General features: G+C 30.5%; 1 protein-coding gene and 1 long non-coding RNA gene across 3 annotated transcripts; one reads left to right on the top strand and one right to left on the bottom strand.

Moving 5' to 3' along the window:
- Positions 1 to 244: 244 nt before the first annotated feature.
- Positions 245 to 3,119, bottom strand: LOC139498803 (uncharacterized). Its single transcript, XR_011658019.1, has 3 exons — positions 2,911 to 3,119; positions 699 to 779; positions 245 to 342 (listed from the first exon to the last, which is right to left on the bottom strand). It is a non-coding gene; the product is annotated as an uncharacterized lncRNA (long non-coding RNA).
- Positions 3,120 to 4,197: 1,078 nt separating this feature from the next.
- LOC139498804 (uncharacterized) lies at positions 4,198 to 13,019 on the top strand. Of its 2 annotated transcripts, none has more exons than XM_071287361.1 (5): positions 4,198 to 4,257; positions 4,726 to 4,800; positions 7,690 to 7,803; positions 9,152 to 9,196; positions 12,521 to 13,019. In XM_071287361.1, exons 1-5 carry the CDS (start codon positions 4,251 to 4,253, stop codon positions 12,907 to 12,909), a joined length of 630 nt encoding a protein of 209 aa, XP_071143462.1. In that variant the 5' UTR covers positions 4,198 to 4,250; the 3' UTR covers positions 12,910 to 13,019. The 2 variants fall into 2 exon arrangements, with proteins under 2 accessions (XP_071143462.1, XP_071143461.1); XM_071287360.1 differs by having other exon boundaries at positions 9,152 to 9,220.
- Positions 13,020 to 23,884: the final 10,865 nt, after the last annotated feature.

Below are 23,884 nucleotides of genomic sequence, written 5' to 3'. Positions count from 1 at the left end.
ACAGTGACCTCTATAGTTAATTTATGTGACTGGTCTCTTGTGGAGAGTCTCATTGACAATTATACCACATTTTCTTTTTTATACTAGTATTCAATTTATTTCATCGTAGTATACATTTCTCATTTAGCATGTTCACGTTCTGAATATAATATATGGCTAGCTAAATACCCACCCAGGCCATGAAAGTTTTATAAAAAAAAAGTTTATGAAAGGTAAATAATGCCTGTATATCAAAAAGTGAAGATTTGATCATCGTTAACTTTGTTTATTTTAAATGTTCTCCTATGTCCCTGGTAGTGGTATTTCCGGATCTGCTGGAATTACCCTCTTAGCAATTGGTTCCTGCAATGACAATACAAAAACTTATTTGTAAAAAAAGTTAAATTCTAGGTCTAACATTATTGCAAATAAATACTAGATGTAGCTGTGTGTAAGACCGTTAGACCTGGCTTTCTAAATCTCCTTGAAAAACTCATTATCCACATAATTATATATTCAGTTAAATTTAATGTTACCCTTTATTGTCGCAAAAGAGTATCTTGATCTTCACAATGCTAGTTACAAATACATATCTATAATAACAATTTCGTACTGAATTAACTTGAAAAAAATAACCAACATAGAATACAAACAATAATAATTTTGGGAAATAATCCAAGATAGGTTGCACTATACGGGGGAAATAGGGGTATGCTTACCTTATCATGCGTATAGCGTGTTCCGCCTGGTTTTGAAGGTGCATGTTTTAGGGTTTCCCAATCAATTCTTCATGTAAGACTCTACAAAAATTGACATTAATAAAATTTGCATCGTGATATTTAATATAATTTAAAAATAAACCTTAGACTGTCAGGGAGCAACAATTTAACTTCAAGGAGGGTCATGGTGTTTGCTTGAGTCAGATTTTTTTCGTGCAAATGGCAAACAATTTTATTTCATTTTTCAACGATATCAATCAAATTATTTTGATCAAATCTAACATTATAAGGTATGGGAGGAATCTCGATTCAGAATATTTTTTTTCCTGTACGCGAACAGAATATTTGTTTCATCAATTTGGAAATCAGGAGAAAAAAAATTAAAGAAAAATATTCATGACCCCCCTTTTATTAAAGTTAAATGGTGAGTCCCTAATTTCAAAGGCAAATTCGGTATTTTCATTAAATATCTATGATTTTGAAGCTACAGTGGTCATTGGACAAAAGTGAGTTCCCAGTAAAATAAAAAATCTATCATTTCAACTAAAATCGATATTTTTCAAAAAAATATTACGAAGTAACTGTATGAGCGATTTTCATAATATAGATACCAAAAGATGCGGAAATGTCTGAAGTTTTATTCTTTATTTGGTTATAATTTTATTCATGCTCATTTAAATTTTGTGACGAGATGGACACAAAGAAAATATTTCTTGAAAAGTTTGCTATTATTCTAACCAAATTAAAATCGTAAAAATTTGCATTTGTGTTTAACTCATCAAATGATGAAAACGAAACTCAAGAAAATTATGACTAAATAAACAATAAAATTTCAGACATTTTTACATCTTTTGGTATCTATTTTAAAAAAATCGCTCATACAGTGACTTGGTAATATTTTTTTGAAAAATACCGATTTTAGTTGAAATGATAGGACATTTTTTGAGTGAGAACTCACTTTTGTCCCATGACTTTGTATACATATATGATTGATTTTGTTAGATGGCATAATGATTCAAATTTATCAAATTTAAAAATACACAGCTCCTTATTTTTTATTATTATTTTTTACATTATGACATAATCCAATCTTCATTATGACTGATATTTCTTTTTAAACTTCACAAAGAACCCGTAAAATAACAAATTCACAGTATTGCCAGCGCCAGAAAAATTATTTACACTAAGCTGGCGTTTAATTCAATTCAATTCAATTCAATATTTTATTTACGTCTCACCTTATGTATAAAATTACACAATACATTTATAAAAGATACATTTTGTATACATAAGCCAATCTGTACAGATTTATGAGAGATATTTTAATCAGATCATAAGGCAGCAACCATTTGATTTTCGGGGGGGGGGGGGGGGGGGGGCTATGGGGTTTTTTTTCTGGACAAATTTTTTTTTCGACTGTTTCAGAATCAAAAACAAATTATTTTTTTCTCCAAAAACTGGAAACAAACTTTTTTTTCCAAAAAAAAACATAGCCCCCCCCCCCCAGAAAATCAAATGGTTGCTGCCTAACTACTGTTTCACCGGCAAATACACCTTATCGCAAATCCCGGCTGACCCGGCCGCTTGAACTTTTGACGCATACAACAATCACTTTTCCATTGTGGCGTCAGATATTTTGTTTTATGACGTCAAAATTTTACGGGAACCTGTGTGATATCCAGTAATGGCGGACAAATAGCGATAAGGTGTATTAGCCACTGCCAAAATATGAAAAAAAAAATATTGAAAATTATCAATAAATCTACGTTTAACATTTCCAAATTTGACATATATACGGTCCGTACCGTATACGTATTTGATGTAGACTCGTACGGTCCGACCATACGCGTGCAGTCGGACCGTATGAGTAAACGCGTATGGTCCAGTACGAGCTGACAATACATGTTATTGGATCATATGGTTTACATTTAGACCACCATTATCACAATCGTTATTTTTAGTATTACAAATTGTTATTATTACAATTAGATGGACGTAATTTTCATGCTCTAAACACCAAATCTTGTATTTTGATATTTACCGGCCGCTTGCAACAACTTTTGACAATCACTTTTCCATTGTGGCGTCAGATATTTTGTTTTATGACGTCAAAATGTTACGGGAACATCATTCTGATCCTTTATAATAGAAACTCTATAAAAAGTAATAAGAAAAAACAACAGTTATAAAGAATACAGATAAATGTACTTACATTGAATCTAAGTGGTGGCTTGGTGAATGGCGTTGACTTTGAATATGACGTCATCACTTAAATAGCGTCACAACTAAAAGCCCTAACAACAGAACCAAAATCGGAAACGTTACGGTATTTCCGTATCTTTTTTTAACATGTTTGAATCAAAAGACTTCGTTCCCTTTCACAGGTAATGCCTGCCTCATATCAAATATCGTTCATTAGTTCTATCAATAGAAACAAGACAAATTAAAATTAAATTTAGTGCAAAATAAAAGAAGAAATCTTGCTATTGTAAATTTAAGAGACATCGATAAATTACGTTGCAACAACGTTTTAATTACGTGATTTATTTGATCGATGTACAGTACATATGGCAATTATTTTTTTAAAATTTTTTTTATTATCACGATACTATTATTGATGACAAAAACATATAGTTCCTCTTTTTTAAAAGCTTAAAAATCAACTTAATACTTTATCGACCAAAAATCTGACCACGTTGCTATAACGTCACAGATACGTGACAGATGCGTCGCAATATGACATTGCAACAACGTAATATAAACGTTATTAAAAACAATAATAACGTTGTCCTGACGTCGGTTCTACGTCGTATTTGACGTGACGTAAAATTACTTTCTCACAACGTTGCAACAACGTCGTACTTACGTAACGTCAGTCATGACCTTCCAGCGACCAATACATAACGTCGCAAGGACGTCATGTGTTTCCTGGGTTGGGATTGATTTTGATGTTATGGTCCCTAAGGTTAAGAATAAGCGACCCAAAGGGCACAAAACAAGCATTTATTTAGTAAAAAAATTGGGGGGGGGGGGGGGGGGGGGGTCAAATTTTCTCATTTCAGATTTCAGAAATAAAATGAAAATTTTTTCAAGCATTTTTTGTTGTTGAGAGGATTAATATTCAACAGCATAGTGAATTGCTCTAAAGCAAACAAGAAAGTTCATTAGACCACATTCATTCTGTGTCAGAAACCTATGCTGTGTCAACTATTTAATCACAATCCAAATTCAGAGCTGAATCCAGCTTGAATGTTGTGTCCATACTTGCCCCAACCGTTCAGGGTTTGACCTCTGCTGTCGTATAAAGCTGCGCCCTGTAGAGCATCTGGTTATGCAAAAGTACCAGGTTAGAAAAGTACCTATAGCGCCTATAGGTACATGAATGTGTTCTAGAACCACAATGTATGTGTAAAATGTTATTTTTTTTATTTATTTCTCAAAGGATTGTATTGTGATGTCAGTGATTCAACAATTTTGTGATTTTTTTGTTTATAGAAAACAAGATTACCAGACATTTTCCAGATTGAGCATCAGTTTGAAAAGACACAGATAATGGCAGGTAAGTGTATAAATATTTCTCTTTGCAATTGTTCACCAATATATTGAAAAAGAAGATGTGTAATGATTGCCAATGGGACTACTCTTTGAAAGAGACCAAATAAAACTAACAACATTACTGTATGTCACAGTTAGTTAACATGGTTCATTAAACTGATGCAAAATTGCTTATTAGAAAATATTGAGGAAAAAAAATGTTCTGAATAGTTAACCTCCTCTCACATAATGATTTTATTTTGAATACAATGTAGAAATATGGCAATCTAATTATCATGATTATAATGAAGAGGTTAAATTCAATATGTGATAGGATGTGCAACACATAAAAAAGAACCAAACATTTAAAGAGTGAATTTTAATTAATATTTTAGAAATATGTATTCAATAATATTGTAGTTAACTAATGTATGATATACATTGTTATTTTAATTATATGTTTGTACTGGTACACAAATATATTTTTTTTCAGATCATTTACCAAGGAATAGTTCTTCTGTTCAGGACTTTGAAGTTATTGCAGGCAGAAATATTTTGGATAAATTGAGTAAGAAAGATTTATCTAATTTGACCTATTGTTTTAAAAAAAGAGAAAGAAAATACAAAAGTGTTCATAAAATTAATCAAACCAACAACACTCTTAAAAAAACCTGACAAGAATGAAAGACAAACAACAGTATATAAAATACTACAGAAAAAAGACCAAACTAAGCATCACAGCCAATTCCACCAAAAACAAGGGGTGATCTCACATGCTTCCTTCAGGTAATCAGATCCTGCTCCTCATACAACAACCACCGTATTGATGCAAGGATTGAGATTATTGTAAAAATATTTTCTGCATCAAGTACAAAAAACAATTGTCTAAGGGTGTACATGTTTAGTATATTTAATAGCATGTGGGCAAAGGGGAATAACTACGATTTATAATAATTCCTATCAAATATCTATATGTCCAGGCCACAATTAAAAATATTTCAGTTTGCCCAAACCCGACCCATGATGACTGGGTATGGGTAGGTAGGTAGGCAAATTTTTTTTTTTTTTTTTTTTATCAGAATTTGCATCAAAATATTAAAAGATCTTAAAACAGTATATCTTTTTTTTCCGTCAAACCTTTGTAGAGACAACCAAAAGCCATGAATTTAAAAACCTCTATAAATAAATTAGTCTACTATATGATTTGTATCCTGAGATGTTTATAACCCTGACAATTACTAGCTGTGTGAAAGGGCTGGTGGATTTATGAAGTGATTTTCAACAGTTCCATCAACACGATGTTTGTGTAAAAAAAATATCAGCTGATTATGTAATGATTAAATTTGTTTGCAGTATTTAAATCCTATTTCTATTAAAATAGATTAAATGTCCTAAAATATTTATATGCATTATTATCTACCATCCTTAGTTTGTGTATTTTTTATGTTTTGAAAACAAATTTATATTTTACATTATCACACAGGTAAACTAATTTGGCTATAAATAGATCAAAGCATGTTCTGTAGAATCTCCAAACTAAAAACGTATTTGTTATAATTTTATTTCTTTAAATAATCAAGTTTAAATTTTTGAAAATAATCATTATTGATAAAATATAATTGCATAAAGTTAACGTTTTCTGAAGACTATTTATTTTTAGGTAATGGTTCTAGAGGCTTCCATAACATGTTTTTACTTTTGCACATGTGAAAAAAATATTTCTGACAAAAGTCAGATTTCTCTTGTCAAAAGGAATTTATATTGCAATAAATTATTCAGAAGGAGTTACATTCAGTTAAGATTATATTTCTGATTCTGTATAGCAATTATAGTTTGATCAAATTCTCCCAAACAGCAACGTACTGATCTTGTCTAATGAGACTTGTAAATTTGAACTATTTGAATAAAAGGGCATCTAATTTACATGATAAAGGAAAATTATAATTAAAGACAACAATTTATCAAGAAATAATTCCTTTTTATTCAGTAAAAACAAAATCTTCTTGCAAGATTGTAAATTCGCAACTTCCGGATCCATTTCCTGTCAGAATTACATTGAAAATATTCGATTGCACATGGTTTTGAACAAATCTACCTGAATATTCTTATCAGATATTCGATAACACGATGAAATTAACATTGAGCATATAGGTAAGGGTTTGGTATTATAGACAACTACAGCGTAAAAAAACTGTGCCACTTCACATATTTTACTTCTTTACGTTCGTTAAATCAGAAGATAAAAACAGAGAACATCGAATATCGATTAACTGCGTCTCTTATACGCTTTCATTTTAATCGTATTCACAGTTACTTTCAAACGCAAAGACGACAAACATTAAGTTTTGTACGATGACGGAGCGGACCCCAAAAAAATCCGAAAAAAAAAAATTCTTGAAAAAATCGCAAAAAAAGAATTTGAGTCGGCGGGTTTATTTTGGGTCGGTCGCGTTTGGGCAAACATACAATCTTTTTATTTTGGCCCCAAATAATCCTGTTAGGCATAATAATCTCACTCTTTAGTTAGCTTTCTAATTCAATATTCATATGTTTATTATAAAAATAACTTATTTAATACATCTCAATTCTCTTGATGAGTTGTTCATTTTGTAAAAAGATTTGTAGACAATTTATGTAAATTCTTATCAACATAAAAATATAACATAAAATTCCGTTCACATAAACAGACACTTACTTTTAAAAATAGAACTAGACAGTACAGACATTACAAGTAAATAACATAATACACAATGCATATGTAAGATAGATCAGTGTACATGTTTGAAATATCCTTGTGTATAAAAATTGAGTGCTGCTAAATCTACCAGAAACAAAGAAAATCTGTCATAAGGTCCAAATAAAAATTTAAAGTTTTGCCTTCAAATGGATACTGAAGAAAAGACGTCCAAAAAAGGAATCAGAGAAAATAAAAAGTTGAACAGTACTAGAAGGAGAAACAATGAGTAACTTTACACCCGAAAACAAAATAATAGGTGTAACCATTTCAGATTTTCAGATACAAGCTGGTGGAATGAATTGCATGATTTTCCAACAGTGAAAATAATATGTAGTGAAAATTCATGACAATAGGCAGATAATTTGACTTATCAGGATTTTCTAATTTGTTAGTCCACAGAACTTTTTTAGGTTGATAAATGGTTGAAAAAAAAAGAAATAAATGATCAGCATAATTTTTAAGAAAATTATTTACAAAAAACAAATTTAACAACTCCTGGGCTTTGTTTTATCATTAGAAATAGTTTATAGTTAAGGCAAGAATGCCAATTTCCTTTTGGTATCATGATTTACAGATAAAATACCATAAAACAGTGAAATGTTATAAATATTCGATATTGGTCCATGCCCAGTGAAATGAATTTAATATTTTTCTTTTTCTCCCCTATAGTTGGTGTAGTGAGTGAAACATACTTATTTTCAGTTAAATCTATCTTTACAGGAGATGGGAATCTCAATACGGAAACAGCTTCCAGAAAAAGACGAAAAATATCTGTCAAATACCACAATGAAGATATCGAAGAATGCTACCACAAAGTGCGAATATTATCAAATAGTATGTTAACATTTTAATACTTAAACAGCAGCGAACAGTTCAATTTATGACGTTTTCCTACAATTTTTATTAATTAACAAAGTTTAACATTCTCATTAATCTTTAAACTTTAGATCTTTAAAAGTATATAATTTTAACCCAGACAGCAATGTTTAAATTTATAAAAGCACATATTACATTCAAAATTTAATTTTAAAAATCTGAGCTTATCAAAAATATTATACATTTGATTAAATAAGTCAATTTTGCCCCAAATTATGAAACAGTTCCAGTTTGTTTCATTCTATTGTCTTAAAGGGAATTTTACAATAAATTATACATGTGAAATACAAAAATTGCATTAGCACTGCTGCACTATAGAATTATAATTTTAAGAAAAGAGTTAAAAAAAAAATAATTTGTCAGTTATTGGTCTTTCAGAATGTTCCCTGAAGCCCTATTGCAAATGGTTTAACAAATGGAAAAAAAGTCCTCATCCATGTCAATTATTGGAATCAGCCATTGGCCATTCTTTTACAAAGGCTGATTCCCTTAAAAATGGCATCTAGTAAGATACTGATCTTATTTAAATGTCTTTTTCTTTACAGAACATCCCAATAATTGTTTCCCTGCATTGCACAAAATTGTGCATGAGGGGTCCTTGCTTACATGTCAGCTTTATAAACTAGCTAGTTTTTACTGTTTAAAAAATGTAAACTGTATTGCTAAAAATTTTAAATTGCAAATTTTATAGATCTTGTTATAAATGCAAATTTAGTGACACTTCAACACTAACCCGATTGACAGTTTGACACAAATTTAGCATATTTTATGTACTGAGACAAAAGAGAGGATTAATTATGCTATATCAGAGATTTTTTCATCAAACACCAATACCTTAATAAGAGAAATATGATACTAAATTATTGTCACAAATATTCTAACCTTTCAGTGAGTTGTTTCAATAACCACCTATTCAGTATCAACAACTAATGATTTGTAGTATTCGTTTTAGTATATATCTATTTATACTGCAACTAGTTGTGTTTATTTCCTAAATATAGTAACATAGCTATATTTTGTATAATGTCAATTTCATCATGGAACACTTTCTCCACAATCAGGGGGATAAGTTTGATATTTGTGTTACTATTTAAAAAGCTATCAATGTATACATTTCAGTTGCAGTTTAAAAACAATATTAGGTCAATGTCTTAAAAATATAAACTTTTTTGTACTGGGTGCAAAACTGCGGAAGGGCTCGGGTAGAACCTTGCCCTTCCCTAGTTTCACATAGTGTGTTTGAAACAGCAATTACACAAGTTATTTATTATCTAAAAGGCTTGAAAATGTTCTTTTATTTTTTCAGATCCAACTGTTACAGACCTTGAGTACAGCCTTGATGAAACACAAGGTACACCAAGAAAAAAAAAATTTGGTATGACCGAAAATATATGTGGATTATTTTTGTCTCTTTCATAAAAAATATTTGTATTAAATGAACTGATCTAGATTTATCATGACTATCCTGAGGCAATTAAAAAACTTTGAAAACAGTAAGATTACTCTAGGTTGCTTTCCAATAAGGTTTACAAATCTGATTAATGAAATGATGAAATATGAAGAGCATGCAGGAGGTTGGCAACAGTTTCAGAGTAATTACTTATGAACTGGTCAGCAAATTGAATGTGTTTCAAATTCTGATATGCTGTCACATAACAGGGGGGGGGGGGGGGGGGGGTCCAGAACTTTTTGTAAAGGGAGGGGGGTGCTGACTGCTCTAAAAGGGGGGCATATAATCAACCAAATTTTTTCTAATAAAGGGGGGCCCGGGCCCCCTGAATCCTCCAAGCATAATACAATACAGAAGTGAAGTTAAATATTGACAATTTTCAATTTGCCATTCAGGACTTATGTTCCTTAATAGACTGGAAAATAGGAAGAAAACTTAGCAGGTTAAACAAACCTGAAAGTGCCTTCAAATAAATCTCTAAAAATAAGAAAGAAAAAACACTCATTATAAAAATCTATTCATGTTGTATGAATTGAAGAAATAATTTTTTCGTTACACTGGCTGCAACCTTGAGTAATTATAGTTGCTGTTGTTTTGTTTTGTTAAAAATTAACCTAATGTTTTTAATTTTTAACCAGATAAAGTTGAATATTTCAATAAGACCTAGAGTATGTTATAACTTTCTTATACTTTTGAAAGTATCTTTATATAATTCATTGAAAATTTAAATAGAATAGATTATAGATTAGAATAGTGAAGTATTTGTTTAGCACACATATATTTTTGGTTATAGAACGAAAACATTGGTGTCTTTTTTTACAATCTCATTTAAGAATTTTATACAAATGTTTTATGCAAAATTAAAATTATGAAATCTATAAATTTCAAATAGTTTTACCTGCTCTTTTGAAAGAATAATTTATGTCAGGGAACATTCACCTGCTTGATAAAAGACTTGCTACAAAACAAGTTTTCAATATAACCTTGCACACTTTCAAAATGACAATTAGTCAAAATAAGAAGTGTTATAAGTCATATAAGGGGACATAGTAAATGTAAAAGTATTTTATGCTTGCGATGTGGAAGCGGGACATTAAGTGTTAGCATTTGTGTGTCCACATGTCAAACATCAGTACGTATGTTTCTAATTTAGTTTCTGTTCTTTTACAAGACACAGATCATGTTCAAATTTAGATACTTTATATATATGGAAAAATTTCGTGTCCATTTAGTTACTTTAGTTTGCCTTGATCAACCAAATGTCATGAAACTTACACTCAATGCTTATTACCATAAGACACAGATCAAGTTTGATTTGGGTGACGTGACTTTTACCTTTCTTGAGTTATATATAAAAGAAGATGTGGTAAGATTGCCAATGAGACAACTATCCACAAAAGACCAAAATGACACAGACATTAACAACTATAGGTCACCGTACGGCCTTCAACAATGAGCAAAGCCCATACCGCATAGTGAGCTATAAAAGGCCCCGATGAGACAATGTAAAACAATTCAAAAGAGAAAACTAACGGCCTTATTTATGTAAAAAAATGAACAAAAAACAAATATGTAACACATAAACAAACGACAACCACTGAATTACAGGCTCCTGAAACTTTTATGCCTCTTTATAAAATTATATGCAAGCAAAGATGATAAAGAAAAAGAAAAAACACAAAAACAAATACTAGTATCTCAATTGTTTGTAAAACAATTGAAAGGTCTTTCCTGTAAAAGTGATGTTTTAGTAATGTACTTTGTACGACCTTTCGTTTGATATACGACAAGCATACCTTCTGAAACTTTTCGCTTTTAACACTAAATGACCTCATCCGCCTACATTTTTGAGATCAGAATTATGATATATGTAACATAGAGTAGATGAGCTTTCATTTGATATGCGACAACCCCATGTTCTAGATTTTTGGGGGTCAGGAATTTGATATTTCAAATGTACACATCATGACCTTTCATTTGATATACAACAACCCTATCTTAAAAGAAAATTTATTTTTTGCACTCAATGACCCCATCCAACCCATTTTTGGGAGACGTCAATTTGAAATTTGAAATGTACGCTTTATGTTCTTTCATTTGATATGCGACAACCTTACCATCTGAGAAATTTGAATGTTTGCACTAAATGACCCCACCCGTCCCCCTGGGATGAAAAGGGGGTTTAAAATTTTCATTTTTAAGTAGAGTTTATTAGGACCTTCAATTTGATATATCAGATGACCCCATTTGACAAAGTGCAAATAATGATGCAATATCAACTATATAAATAGAAGTTATGAAACTTACAAAGTCAATGCAAAACTTGAAAATTTCAAATTGATTTTTTGGTGTTTTTTTCCATGGAATGTTTTTGGTATTTGGTCAAACATATAACTATGTCAACCTCTTCAATTTCTAAAACATTTTAAGTGGTAAGCTCTTGATGATTCAGAAATACATGCCTCCGCTCCCAAAACTTCAAACTGCATTATCTCTAAAACGACAATAGATATCTCAAATCTGTTAAATGATAAATGATCTACAGTTGAAGGACAACATTATAGAAAAAGAATTGGGACAATTTCAAAGTTCACCAAGGTCACAATTAATCATCAAATATATGATGCAATACAAAACTTGAGAACCGGAAGTCGTAGAGACATGGCACTATCACCATTCAACTCAGGACCACTTGACCTTTCAAATATCACAAGGTCAAGGTCATAGTATAATGTGAAGGTCAAGGTGAAATTTCATCATGACCCGACATTGACCTCAAATTAAAGGTCTTGAACTACTGATCATCTTTGCAGTTTATAGTAGGTTGATATCTGTTACCTTTAAAAAGATATACACACAATACTATACTTTTAAGAATCATCCCGTCGTTAATTTATTTAATTCTCAATTCTTCTTTTTTTGTCCTTTTGATAAGATACCATTATAAAAACCCACCAAATGTTATTTCAAGCTCTATACATTTTCTGATGAGTTGTATTATATTACATTTCTATATATGAACTTACTATTTGATAACTGTACTGTTGTATATTATATATGTGGGATAAAAAAAATAAAAAAAAATATGCAAGCATGAGCATCATCTTTAAAATAGTCTATATAGCTATATATACATTTGGTATAAATCACACCAACTGTAACCTGAAGCTCAATACTTTCAAATTTTAAAACTAAAATTTCATTAATGTTTTATTTTTTTACTAGTTGAGCTTGAGGAAGATATAATTAGGCTGGAAGACACAAAAAAAAATCTTCAACAATTTATTGAAAGCGAGAAACAGCGTGGAAATGAAGTATTATTTAGAGTAATTCAGTCTAAAAATGAAGATATGATTAGGCATTCACAAGAGAAAAATGAGGAGAGTGCAAGAAAGGATGAAATTATCAGGAGGTTGGAAGGAGAAAATAACAGGAATAAAGAAGAAAATAACAGGATGGAAGACATCATTAGGAGATTGGAAGAAGAAAACAACAGGAATAAAGAAGAAAACAACGGGAATAAAGAAGAAAACAACAGGAGTAAAGAAATTATCAGGAGGTTGATAGAAGAAAACAACAGGAAGGAAGAAATTATTAGGAGGTTTGAAGATTAGCCCTATAGACATTGAGATAACTCCTTGTCATTAAGCATGTTAAGGGAGTAAGGAGACCAATATTTATTTTAAAAAACTAAGTAAAAGTGATGTATGAAATAAGGAATACTTCTGAAGGCTTTTTATAACTTGGTCATAAGAAAAGTTTTCAAAGTGATTAGGTTAATGTGAAATAAACAAGACACTGATCAAAGAATCTACTGGTCATTCTACTGGACAAATATAGTGCTAATGATATTTTTGTAAGATAAAAATTGCAAATGATATTTTGGATTATTGCTTATTTCTATGTAAAGATGACATCTCCTAAACCTGTAATTAAATGCCATGATTAGTTTGATCTCTTCAAGCTAATATAAACTACTTTGATTTAAAAGAGATATGGTGTATCCATAACAACACATCTACCAAATGTTAAGAAAAAATCAAATTCTACCAAATGTGCCATTTCTTTTAAAAACCTATGCATTGTAATTGTTGTATATTTTTATATTTGTTATAATATATACATGTACAAGAATTTTTGTTATTGATGATGTATTTTTGTACTAGTTTTAAAATTAAAAAAAAATCAATTATTGATAATTTTCAACATTTCATTTTTTATTTAATCTATACAAGTTGAATAATGTATTTAACATTATATTTTTTTTAAACCTTTTGATATCTTCCTGTTAATGTAAGAAATGACTTAAAACACCAATAAAACATAAATTTTCAATGTACATGATGTACACACTTTTTATGGTAGATAGCTCTATACTAGTGTACCTTTATGTTTGTGTAATGTTTCTTTATATGACTTGAAAATGAAATAGTAAGGCAAATAGTGTAAGCTAAATTCCTACATAATTTGCATATGAATAGAACATGGATAACAATAGTTTTTCAAAAGTTAACATTCCCAATCTTACTGTGTAAGAAGAGTGATAAAGAAATTAAAGTATGCAACATCACATACAGTATAATTTCTCTAAACAATAAATGTTTTTATGTAGTAATGAATTCAGAGTATAATTTTATTACCTGTGACTGTACCAATTATTGTGTATAATGTACCATTTTGTTTTTCTTGTTCTGCAGACAATCAGACAGTGTGAAATTTTAACTATGTTAAAATAATTGTAATATCTGTAATATTTTGTTCTGTATACCTTAAGTTAAGTTAGATTAGTAAATGCTAATTGAGTCCCCTCTTTGAAAAAGCCAGTATGATAATAATAAGTTTTGAGTTTTAATCTTAAAATGTAAAATTATAAACAAAGGGAGATAACTGAAATTTAAAATATATTATTTGGCTTAAAAAAAATTACAATGTTTGATTTTAAATTCACATTGTAAAATGAAATCAAGCTTTACTCAGAAGCACATTGAATATAAATGAGGTATAATAATCATCAATGTGATAAGGGTCACATTTTGATCTACTTTCCAAAATTATTGCCCTTGAATTTAGTATTAGTTGGTACTTTACAATAATTTGTTAAAGGATACTTTGCATTTGAAAAGGCAAAGCAATATTTGTTCAGTCATTTCTTTGAAATTTGTGGCACTTTTATATCAATTTGTTAATATTTAACTGACTGTAGGTTATCTAATGAGTTTTTTTTTTATTTTTATTTAATCAAAGCAATACCTAAGATTTGAAATGAATCATTTTAAAACATTAGTTGTGCAATTAGAAATGTCTTTACTATTTCCATAAATCACTGTAAATGTAAAATTATTGTCATGATTTTTAGCTCACCTGTCCCGAAGGGACAAGTGAGCTTATGCCATCACTTGGCGTCCGTCGTCGTCCGTCGTCTGTCGTCCGTCGTCTGTCGTCGTAAACTATTTCAAGAATCTTCTCCTCTGAAACTACTGGGCCAAATACTTTCAAACTTTAACTGAATGTTCCTTAGGGTATCTTATTTATAAATTGTATCCGAAGTTTTGATCTAGCAACAAACATGGTCGCCATTGCTAAAAATAGAACATAGGGGTCAAATGCAGTTTTTGGCTTATAACTCAAAAACCAAAGCATTTACAGCAAATCTGACATGGGGTAATATTGTTTAACAGGTCAAGATCTATCTGCCCTGAAATTTTCAGATGAATCAGACAACCTGTTGCTGGGTTGCTGCCCCTGAATTGGTAATTTTAAGGAAATTTTGCTGTTTTTGGTTATTATCTTGAATATTATTATAGATAGAGATAAACTGTAAACAGGAATAATGTTCAGCAAAGTAAGATTTACAAATAAGTCAACATGACGGAAATGGTCAGTTGACCCCTTTAGGAGTTATTGCCCTTTATAGTCAATTTTTAACCATTTTTCGTAAATCTTAGTAATCTTTTACAAAAATCTTCTCCTCTGAAACTACTGGGCCAAATACTTCCAAACTTTAACTGAATGTTCCTTAGGGTATCTAGTTTGTAAATTGTATCCGAAGTTGTGATCTATCAACAAACATGGTCGCCATTGCTAAAAATAGAACATAGGGGTCAAATGCAGTTTTTGGCTTATAACTCAAAAACCAAAGCATTTAGAGCAAATCTGACATGGAATAATATTGTTTATCAGGTCAAGATCTATCTGCCCTGAAATTTTCAGATGAATCAGACAATCTGTTGTTGGGTTACTGCCCCTGAATTGGTAATTTTAAAGAAATTTTGCTGTTTTTGGTTATTATCTTGAATATTATTATAGATAGAGATAAACTGTAAACAGGAATAATGTTCAGCAAAGTAAGATTTACAAATAAGTCAACATGACGGAAATGGTCAGTTGACCCCTTTAGGAGTTATTGCCCTTTATAGTCAATTTTTAACCATTTTTCGTAAATCTTAGTAATCTTTTACAAAAATCTTCTCCTCTTAAACTACTGGGCCAAATACTTCCAAACTTTAACTGAATGTTCCTTAGGGTATCTAGTTTGTAAATTGTATCCGAAGTTATGATCTATCAACAAACATGGTCGCCATTGCTAAAAATAGAACATAGGGGTCAAATGCAGTTTTTGGCTTATAACTCAAAAACCAAAGCATTTAGAGCAAATCTGACGTTGGGGTAATATTGTTTATCAGGTCAAGATCTATCTGCCCTGAAATTTTCAGATGAATCAGACAACCTGTTGTTGGGTTGCTGCCCCTGAATTGATAATTTTAAGGAAATTTTGCTGTTTTTGTTTATTATCTTGAATATAATTATAGATAGAAATAAACTGTAAACAGCAATAATGTTCAGCAAAGTAAGATCTTCAACTAAGTCAATTTGACCAAAATTGTCAATTGACCCCTTAAGGAGTTATTGCCCTTTAAAGACTTTTTTCACAATTCGTTCATCATGTTGACTTACTTTAAAAAATCTTCTCCTTTGAAACTGCTGTATCAATTTCAGCCAAACTTAGGCTAAATGAGTTTCAGAGTATCTAGTATAAATTTTATATTTTATTTCCTTGTATGTCAAGAAACATAGCTCCTATGGCTAAAATAGAACATAGGAGAAAATGATTATTTTTTTTGGCTTTTGAAGAAAATAGGACGATCCAAAAAACATTTAAATAAATTGAAAAGCCAAAATAATCATTGATGAGAGATTTAACCAAGAGAATTAAGGTGAGCGATTCAGGCTCTTGAGAGCCTCTTGTTTTAAAGAGAATTTGGATTCTTACTAATGTGGTAAACACCAAAGCAATTCATTTGTCTTAAATACTCGTAATCTTGTTTTAGTGTTTTATTTTGGAATGACAAAAATTCTTTAATTTTTTTTACACAAAGACAAAATTTGCTTTAAACATAAATGAATCTCAGGTCTTTTAACATTTAACAAAATTATCTCATATCATCAAATCATGACAAAATAAGGCAGCAAATGTTAAAATAAACCAACCTGTATTTAATGTGGTATGACACTACATTATCAGTTTCTTTGTAATATTTTTTTTAGTTGATAAATCATTGTTCAAATGAGCTGTGTGGGATAGAAATTGACATTATGCAAATAATTGTCAATACCGCAATTAATTTATTTCAGGTTGACAAAATCTATATGGAAAGTTGGTAACTGTTTCATAATTGATTTAATACATATATTCTACAAATCAGGCCAAAATTCATTTTTTATATTCAAAGACATATACATGAACTTGTAAACGCACATTTGCATAAGGTCGATTTCTATCCGACGCAGCTCATGTTATACCATGAGTAGAAATATACAGTTATCAGTTTTGTATAATAAAATGGCAGCAAGTGAAATATCACAATAATATTTCATGAGAAAATGTTTTAGAGTGAAAGGTTTTGTCATTGTGTATATATTTCACTAGATGGAGATTAATTGTAAATACAGTACTTAATAAAGCATATTGGATATTCAACAATGAGGGGGGTAGGAGGGGTCCTGATCCCAAAATCTTGGGCTTAAAAACACGAAATCCTGAGGTCCTGAATTTAAACAAAATTTAAATCCTGACATCCGGAACTTCAAAAAAAGAATTACTGGGTCCCGAAAGGTCCATTCCGAAATCCTGAGCTTAAAAACACACTATTTTGGAGTCCTGATAAAAGTCCTATCCCCCTCAACAATGATTATGGGTCATTTGCAATAAAGTCGATGTTGTAGGGGTAAATTATTGTTTTAAACTGAAATGGCAGAAGTGTTGACACAAAATTTATATAAAACTATAATTAACTTTGGTAAAAAAAAAAAAAAAAAGAATGAATATATGAATCTGACTTGTTATATGCTAGTATAATTTATTAGAAATCCAGATTTTGATTGGTAAATAGTAGGGACATAATTTACTCTATCCCATTGCTCAGCAAAAGACAATCTTTTGAATGTCACGCTCTCTAGAAGACCAATCAAAAATCAATAATTTGAAGGACAATTTACATCAATATTTTGAAAGAAAGTGCTACTGTTTTATGTTATGCCAATTTGTGGCCTCAGAACTGTTTCATGGACCGTCCAAATTAAAAAAAAAGTATATCTTGCTTTACTTTTGCTGTTCTAATAACTAACGTTATGCATATGACGTCATAGTTTTTAAAAGTACTTTCAATTAAAAATCTTACAGACAATAATGATAGAATATCCAGTATAATAAATTGAATAACACATAGTGGAGAGATTTATAGAGCAGATTGGCCCTTGCAGAAGCATTGTCAACCTTGGCTGTGCCTCAGTTGATGATGTTTTCTCAGGGTAACAGTCTGCTCTATCAAACCCTCAGCTATACACTATTCATATCAGTGCAATGTGCAATTCTTCAAATGATATTTTTTTGTTCAAGGTTTAATAGAATATATGGCAGAAAGTAAGTTGTGAATCTGTTTTTATACGCCCGTCAAAATTTTGACGGGACGTATTATGGTATACAAATGTCCGGTGTCCGTCCGTCCGTCTGTCCGTCTGTCCGTCCGTCCGTCCGTCCGTCTGTCCGTCTGTCCGGCGTAAACATGTCGCACCGTAACTTGAGAACGACTTATCCAAATTTCATGAAACTTAATATAGTTGTTTCTTATGATGGTCAAATGATCTGTATACTTTTTGGTGAAAATAAGATTTTAACTTTTTGAGTTACGGCACTTTGTAACTAAAACAGGGGTGTGTTTTTTTTCACATGTCGCACCGTATCTCAAAAACGATTCTTGATTTTGGCTTAAAACTTTAAACACTTCTTAGTTATATTAATCTTAATATCTGTATACTTTTTGGTGATGATTCAAAATTTCATTTTTGAGTTTTTGAGTATTTTGTAAAAAAGGGGGAGGGTTTTTTTACATGTCGCGCCGTATCTCAAAAACGATTTATGATTATTGCTTAAAACTTTACACACTTCTTTGTTATATTAATCTAAAGATCTGTATACTTTTTGGTGATTACTCAAAATTTTATTTTTGAGTTATTGAGTATTTTGTAAAAAAGGGGAGGGTTTTGTTTACATGTTGCACCGTATCTCAAAAACAAATTATGATTATTGCTTGAAACTGTACACACTTCTTTGTTATACTAATTTAAAGATCTGTATACTTTTTGGTTTGATTCAAAATTTTATTTTAGTGATATTTGTAATAAAAAAACAGGGTGGGGGGTTTTCACATGTCCCGCCGTGTCTCAAAAACAATAAATGGTTATTGCTTAAAACTTCCTCAGAAACTATTTATGATTATTGCATAAAACTTCCACACAAGACGTCGGGCGTATCATGCGCTCATGGCGCAGCTGTTTATTGAATAAATGTGTTAACAAGGCATCCGTTTGTGTGAATGTATTTATGATGAAATAAATGGATGTATGATAGTGAAAGTTAAGTGTAAAAGTATTACTTGTTCAAGTTTGAGCTTTCTTGTTGAGCAGGAAAACAAAATTACCAAAATATTTGAGTGCTTATTTGTTAAGTTTTGATGCTTTTTATATGATGGATTCATTATTTTAATAGGATGACAATTTTTTAACGATTTGGTTGTTAAATGTGACGAAAAATTCAAATTTACAACAAAGTACAAAAGATCAATAGGATTAGGCCATAAAAGGAATGTGTTCTTTTTCTCTAACCATACCTATCCAGAAAATAGCTGCCTACTCAACATATTTTATTGTCTTATGTACATTTTTTTTAATCAGATATGCATGAAGAGTAAAAAACATCCAACACTTTGGTTTCTCTTTACTGAAAAAAAATGCCAGCCTACCTGCCCATTGTTCTTACCTTTGGGTATGGTGTCGGCAAACAAAAATATTTTTAAGTGTGGCCTAAGTCATTCAGACTTTGCCAAAACCATGAAATCAAATATTCATGAAAATACAGTTTCTCCTCAATCAACAAAATATATCCATTAAAGTAAATGAATCCACAATTAAAAGTTTGTTATTATTATTTCAATGTTTACTCTTGTTATTTTCTCTTTATTGATTACTTCTAAATCTTTGTTTCTTTAATGACTCTTTTATCAAAATATTCTATGTGTTCCTCACCCTAGGTCCTTAAAGTCCTGTGGTACACTGGTGCTATATTTTCTTCCATGTTGTTATCTTGAATAATTTTATTATAGAATGTATAGGGGCCATTGTGCTATGTTTTGTTTTAAAAACCAATGCTGTGTTGATATCCAGTATTTTTTTGTTTGAAAATTATTCGGATTTTAAGGGAAAAAAACATGTAGGAGAATTTTCAACTGCATATTTAAATGTTAGTTTTTTTTTATCAGTAAATATGTGATACAATTATTAAAGCTTTAAATTTTTAATCTTTTCTAGCGGAATGAATTACATAAATAATTTTATTTTATATTTTTACAACTGTTTTAGAACTTATAGATAGTATTTAAAGGGGCATTTGCTTCAATTTTGCCAGTACAATTTTTAAAAAGTTTTTATTTTATAATTAGAATATCACTTTAGTTCAGTTTTGTCAAAATAAGCTACAAACATCAATGCAATTTTTATTTGTCTATTAGTAAACAGACAGATGTATTGATTTTATTAAGATCCTATAGTTTATGGGATATTGATAAATGGTGAAGATTATGGTCAAGGGGCAAATTTTGTTGTTTATACCCCTTGTAGGGCACTATTAAGACAAAGTCATTTTAAAAGTCTTCCTTTTTGATACATTGAGTATATAAAATTTGTATTTTCCTACATTTCTTCTTTTCTTTTACTGTCATTTTTTGATATTGGAGATATTAGTGTATACAAGTATATGGCTGTGAGATTTGCATTGAATAAATCATTTGTATTTATAAATCATCTTTCATGATGTACGATGTTGAATTAAAATAAAATTATGATATGGTTTTGTATTTTAATGACTTTATACTGTTCCTGTAAATTAAAACTATTTACAGCTATGTGCATATTATTAGGATGATATTTTTACCCCAGAAGTGTGACATATTGATCCTTAAAAATAAATGAATTTGATTCGACTGTCATACAAGTAAAAGGTTTAGCGCTAGAAAACCAGGTTTAATCCACCATTTTCTACATTTGAAAATGTCTGTACCAAGTTAGGAATATGACAGTTGTCGTCCATTCGTTTGGTGTGTTGTACCACTCGATTTTGCCATTTGATTAGGGACTTTCCGTTTGAATTTTCCTAGGAGTTCAGTATTGTTTATGATTTTACTTTTCATTCCCTTTAATGGTAAGTCTAATTTGTGTAAAGCTGTCATCTCATTTCAATTGAGATATGTTGGTCCTACCTCATCAGTCTTGGTCTATTGATTGTGATACTTTTGTTTAGTTTAAGGTAGCACTACAGTCAGAATTTTCTGACTCCAACCAACAGTCTTTAAAGATTAATTTCTCCAAAACTACTCAATGGATTTTAAAAATCTTTAACTCATTATAAAGCTGAAATATTAATTCTTCTTAATCTGAAGATACATTTATTTTTGGTATGATTAGTCTCAAATTATAACTCCTTAATTGCCAAAAAAGTGGTCTTCCAACTTGAATGAAAATGGCACATTCAGGTCAAATGGTAGTAAAAATTTGTTTTCATCCCTTTAATCAACCATACACTATAAACAAAACCGTGTCTCAGATTTTATGATATATGTCTCCAGTAAGAAAATATATTGATTTAACTGCTGGGTGCCAAACCTCATTTCACCTTTCATCTTTGGACACCTATAAATTCATTTAGAAACAAATCCAAAAACTGGGACACGGCATTGTAGAAAATACTCCCTTTAGTCACATATATCAAAGTCAAACCAAAAGGGGTACCCATTAAGTTTCTATTTTCATTTTTGGCTAACAATTCTCCTGAAAAATTGTTCTGAGAAATGACCCTAAAACTGAATTTCCCCCTTAGAACCCCTATAAATGCATCATCAATACAAAAGTTCCACTGATAACACCCCAGGAGTGTTCTGACACCATTATTTTGTCAATATAACCACACACTTTGTGTGTAAATTTTGAATTATATGTGCACTGACCAACACTAACTTGCCATTTAGCGGGAGTTTGACGTCACAAATATGACCAACATCTGTGATGTAGTAATTAAATATTGACAAAGCTCCGCCTCTATCCAGGCAGTCTAAGATAAGAGAATAACAGGAATGACCAGCTGCATGTAATCAATATTTAACATCACTATAATCACTATAAAGAAAGATTTTCATTACTATGAAATTACCTAGAACAATAAAATTATGCAATAAAAGACATGTTCCAAAAAAGATGAAGACTATCCCCTTCCTGAAAATAGACTGTCTCACATGATTTTTGAGTCTTATGGCATTGAAAAATTTCACATAAACTTAAAATTGGTTAAAGTGCCTAAAACTCCTAGCAGAAGACCGATTCAGAGTCATATTCTTCTTGTTTGTAGTAAGAACCTTAAAGATTTAAAGTTTGTCAGAGGCTTTCAAAAATACTTTCACACTCTTATCCTTATATATATAGTTTTGTTCATTTTGGTTAGATTTTCCCCTTTAGATTTTCTCCTTTTTAATAACTTTTTCTATTTCTCTGTTTACTTCAAAGTTAAATAAATTACTTTTGTTGCAATACACATGATGCAATTAGATAAGACCACACACTATATCATTATCTTGTGGACACTGGCATCAACAGATGATTGACACATTAGCCCCGCCTAAATGCCTATATATTTAGATTAATTACCATGTGCTTTTATTTACATACATTCATTATCAATTTACTCCCTGTTGTAATATGATAATGATTTTGGGATTTTTATAAACTGCAGAATAATACTTACTTCAAAATTATGTGATAAAAAATCACTGTTACACTGTAGTGCTACCTTAAATGTTAGCATCACCACATTTGTAGATCAGCATGATGGGTGCCACAAGCCGAGCAGCAGCAGCCCACCCTTCATTAACAACTTAGTTCACACCCTTTTATTTGTGGGGTTACAGTTTCTTACTCTTAAGTTTTGTTGAGTTTTTCACCACTTTCTGTTTTTGCAATTGGATGTCGATTTATTTTCGATTTGTCAGTTTGAAAGTTCTCTTAGTATTGTCAGCCTCTTTTGTTAGATTTGAATATTAATTTTAAGGCGAATAACTAATGGTAATTCTCTGATGTTTGGAATTGATTTGTATTATCATATCTATGGAGACTATTTGACTTCTCACTCAGTCATGGTATATTTAAAACTTTTGCATAGTTTACGATTACTAGGTCAGTTTAAGAGGAACCACTCAGCAACATTCTTTAGCTCTGAAAATTATATCTAATGTTTAAACCAGCAAACTTTAGAAAAACTTCATAATCAGAACAGATAAACTTTTTAAAGGAGTAATGCTTTTTGTAAATTAAAGTCATAACATAAGCAATATCATGCATACATTTCTTGTAGGATAATTATAACAAAGAAATCACGAAAACATATTTGATAGTTATTGCTCTGAGATATATTAAATGTTTACATTGACAAGCAGTTCTATTGTTTTGAAGGGATTTAACCATCATGGGAAGACCATTGTCTTGAAATAGAAATCTGATAAAAATCTTCTTATGCTACTGTTGTTTTTACAGATAAAAATTTAAGTGCAGCTTGAGATATACATTTATATTAAGGTATATTTGAATGTTTTGCTGTTATATTGGATTGTAAAATAGCAGATAACAATTGATTTAAATCTTTATTCATGTATAAAAATTTTGAGAAAGGAATGCAAGGCATCTGTTAGAATTTGACTAAAAGAAGAAAATAGTGTGTTTAATATTATTATACCCCCTTTTTAGGCGCCTTTAAAAAGTTGAGGTATTAGTATTCTGTTTTACCTCTGTTTGTCCTTCAGCTAGTCTATTCGTTCGTCCCATGCATCTTTCTCATGAATCACATTACAAGGATTTCTGAAATTTTGTTTCTGTGTTTGTACTAGTCAGCTATATCAGATTCATTTCAACATTTGCCATAAAAGGGGAGATGAATCGGATAACGTATTTTGTATAAAGTGTTATGTACGGAATTTGCCTTTTTATGGCCCGCAA

The sequence above is a fragment of the Mytilus edulis genome, chromosome 12, assembly GCF_963676685.1.
Source record: "Mytilus edulis chromosome 12, xbMytEdul2.2, whole genome shotgun sequence".
Taxonomy (NCBI): domain Eukaryota; kingdom Metazoa; phylum Mollusca; class Bivalvia; order Mytilida; family Mytilidae; genus Mytilus; species Mytilus edulis.
Note: the sequence above shows the minus strand (reverse complement) of the source record. Positions and strands in the feature narration are given on the sequence as shown.

What these genes read in the sequence shown, in the direction of transcription:
- LOC139498804 (XM_071287360.1), top strand. An exon ending in AGTGCGAATATTATCAAATA is followed by an intron (nt 7,804 to 9,151) that starts GTATGTTAACAT and finishes TTATTTTTTCAG; the next exon opens with ATCCAACTGTTACAGACCTT. An exon ending in ACCAAGAAAAAAAAAATTTG is followed by an intron (nt 9,221 to 12,520) that starts GTATGACCGAAA and finishes TTTTTTTACTAG; the next exon opens with TTGAGCTTGAGGAAGATATA.